Here is a 2,753-nt window from a genome sequence, read left to right on the forward strand (position 1 = left end):
GAATATTAAAAATTTTGTTCAAAAATAATCATGCTTAAAATCGCTTTTTGCATAAAATCGCTTTCTGAATGTTAAAACTTTTGTTTAAAAATAATCATGCATAAAATCGCTTTTTGCATAAAATCGCTTTCTGTATGTTTAAAATTTTGTTTAAAACTAATTATGCATAAAATCGCTTTTTGTTGACTAATGATTAATCTCGTTTATCAGGAGTAGCTCAAATCGCTATATTTTTTGCAGACAATTGTGCTTTAAACATTTGTTTCGTTAAAATACATTGATTTTCAACGGCTTCAGGCTTACAATTGGTTGGAAATTGTTCAAATTGTTTTATTTTGGCCGAAAACGTCGATTATTTTCTAAAAAGACATTGTTTTACCACGATTTCTAGTTTAGAATCGAGCAAAAATTTATTAGAAGTAGCTTTAATCGCTTTATTTTGGCAGAAAATTGCGATCTAAGTATATATTTTCTTAAAATACATTGATTTAGGTAAAAAATCGAGCAAACTTGGATTTGAAATAGCTGAAATACTGCGATTTAAGCATATGTTTTGTAGAAATACATTGATTTAGAATAATTTGAGGTTTAAGATTAATAATTATCGGTCGTATGATAAAAAATCAAATGAATGATACATTAGATAAAAATTTCTGAGTCACTTTACGTTTGACGCAAATGTAGATTTTGGACTCAATGAATTGGCAATTTTTGAAACGGATTTTCACAAAGACGCAAATTTTCTAAAAAATTGCATCACATATATTCTCTCTTGCGGTTTTTATTAGTAAGACCTATATTTTTTTTTAGTTTTTATTGACTAAGATTTTTCTTGTTCCAATTTTGCGCCACTTTTAGGTGATTAATTCCAGAATCGAGGACACCATCTTGCCGGAAAAGGTGGACATAATCGTATCCGAATGGATGGGTTTTTACCTTCTTCACGAAGGCATGTTAGACTCTGTAATTTTCGCCCGAGACAAATTTCTCAAACCTGGGGGCTTAATATTCCCCGAATCAGCAACAATTTATTCAGCCCCATGCCGGTTAGTGCTTTTTTCCCCTTAAAAAATAAAAAAACATAACATTCGTAGCGTCCCCTCTATGTACGACTTCTGGAGCGACGTCGACGGCGTCTCCATGAAAAGTTTCAGCGAAAAACTCCGCTCTGAAGCGTCACACAAACCAAGCACTGTTTCAGTTGCTCCAGAAGACATTCTAGCAGATTCAGAAGTGGTACTTTGGATAGATTTACGCGAAGTGACTCTAGAAGAAATCAGTGGTTGTAAGGTTCAACACGTGGCTGTGGCCACCAAGCCGGGGAAGTACCAAGGGATTTGCCTGTGGTTCACTTGCACTTTTCCGTCTTTTGCCACCGAACCTGTGACTCTTTCCACGTCCCCTGAAGATCCTGAAACCCACTGGAAGCAAACCACAATCGTCCTCCCGACTGAAATCGAAGTCGAGGAAAAATCACCAATTGCCTACGAATTATCCTTGGCTCGAACCACTGAAAATCCTAGAAGGTACAACATTGAGCTGGGCATGCTTGACCCTGCAGAAGTAGACCATCCGGAATATTGCACTTGCCACATGACCAAATGCATTCTAGTTCGGGCAATGTTAGAAAAATACGAAATGGAAAGTCTCCCCAAATAAATGTTTAAAAATTATTTTGTGTGGTATTTTGTTGCGCCTTCGGCACAATGTAATGAAGACATCATCAAGACAGGTGGTTGAGCCCGAGGCGGGCCGGGGCGACTGCTCCTTTAACTCCCCGCTGCTGCTAAATTAACCACTAGAAGATGAGAATCGTGCCGTGCTGAGGAATTTCCAATGCGCTTGTTTTTGATTATGAAACGTCGGAAATTAATGGTAATAATGACGAGTGAAGGACCGGCTGACGGTTGATGGCGGTTTTGACAAGTCATTTGGGCTCTAAAACGTTTTCAGGTGGGTCGGATTGGCGTCATTTTCCTAATCTAGTGCTTGAAATGATAACTGTTTTGATTTACTTCAAAGTTACGTAAAAGTAAAGTGTGAATCGGATTTAGATTAGTGATAAAAATAAAGTAGAATTAACGCCGAGGAAAGAAGAAATTTATTATTCATTTGACTTTTTCCGTCGCAATAACTATAAAATTGGTTTTAAATTGCGAAAACTAATTGAAAATCAATGTATTCAAGTTTTATTGGCGCCGTATCACTTGAAACGATGATTATTTGAAATCTGCATACAATATATTTGATAAAACAACACTATAATTTTGCCTATTATAGGTATTTTGCATCTAATTAGAAAGTTTCGTTGTAAAATCTATATTTCCAGCGTTCGTTTTATTAAAATCATTATCCTCTTATCAATCTAAAATGTTTATTTTCTTCAGTGTCGAATTAGACATTTTTCAAACATTTCTATTTCAATACAAAAAAAATTAAAAATGTAAGCAGGTTCATTAAGTTGTTTCTTGCGTTTTTTACTTTAAAATGTTTAGTTTTTTCAACATTGGATTAGTGATTTGCAAAACAGAAACATTWTGAAAAATTAATAATTTTAATTTAATTTTTCACTAAAAAAGTATCAATTTCAATAAGTTTGAAAGTATTCAGTTTTTTTTTGTAAAATATTTGTAAAGTTTTTCCAGCGTTATATTAGRTATTTCTAAACCTTTAAAATCATCAGAACTAAACATAAATAAATTATGTTTTTTACTTAATTTTTGTGTTTCATTGCAAAGTGATTTGAAAAAAAA

At 33.7% G+C, this 2,753-nt stretch overlaps 1 protein-coding gene across 2 annotated transcripts in view; it reads left to right on the forward strand.

Annotated features, from left to right (window-relative positions):
- The window catches only part of LOC123011092 (protein arginine N-methyltransferase 6), a 69,838-nt gene that overhangs the window by 21,768 nt on the left and 45,317 nt on the right, over window positions 1-2,753 (forward strand). For both annotated transcript variants that reach the window (XM_044408379.1, XM_044408378.1), the window contains 2 exons: window positions 859-1,046; window positions 1,095-1,953. In XM_044408379.1, coding sequence (XP_044264314.1) covers window positions 859-1,046; window positions 1,095-1,659 — 753 coding nt within the window. In that variant the 3' untranslated portion in view covers window positions 1,660-1,953. The remainder of the gene's footprint in view (window positions 1-858; window positions 1,047-1,094; window positions 1,954-2,753) is intronic.

Source organism: Tribolium madens, unplaced genomic scaffold, assembly GCF_015345945.1.
Source record: "Tribolium madens isolate multiple individuals breed KSU strain unplaced genomic scaffold, Tmad_KSU_1.1 Scaffold_91;HRSCAF=231;Tcas5.2_LG7, whole genome shotgun sequence".
Lineage (NCBI taxonomy): Eukaryota > Metazoa > Arthropoda > Insecta > Coleoptera > Tenebrionidae > Tribolium > Tribolium madens.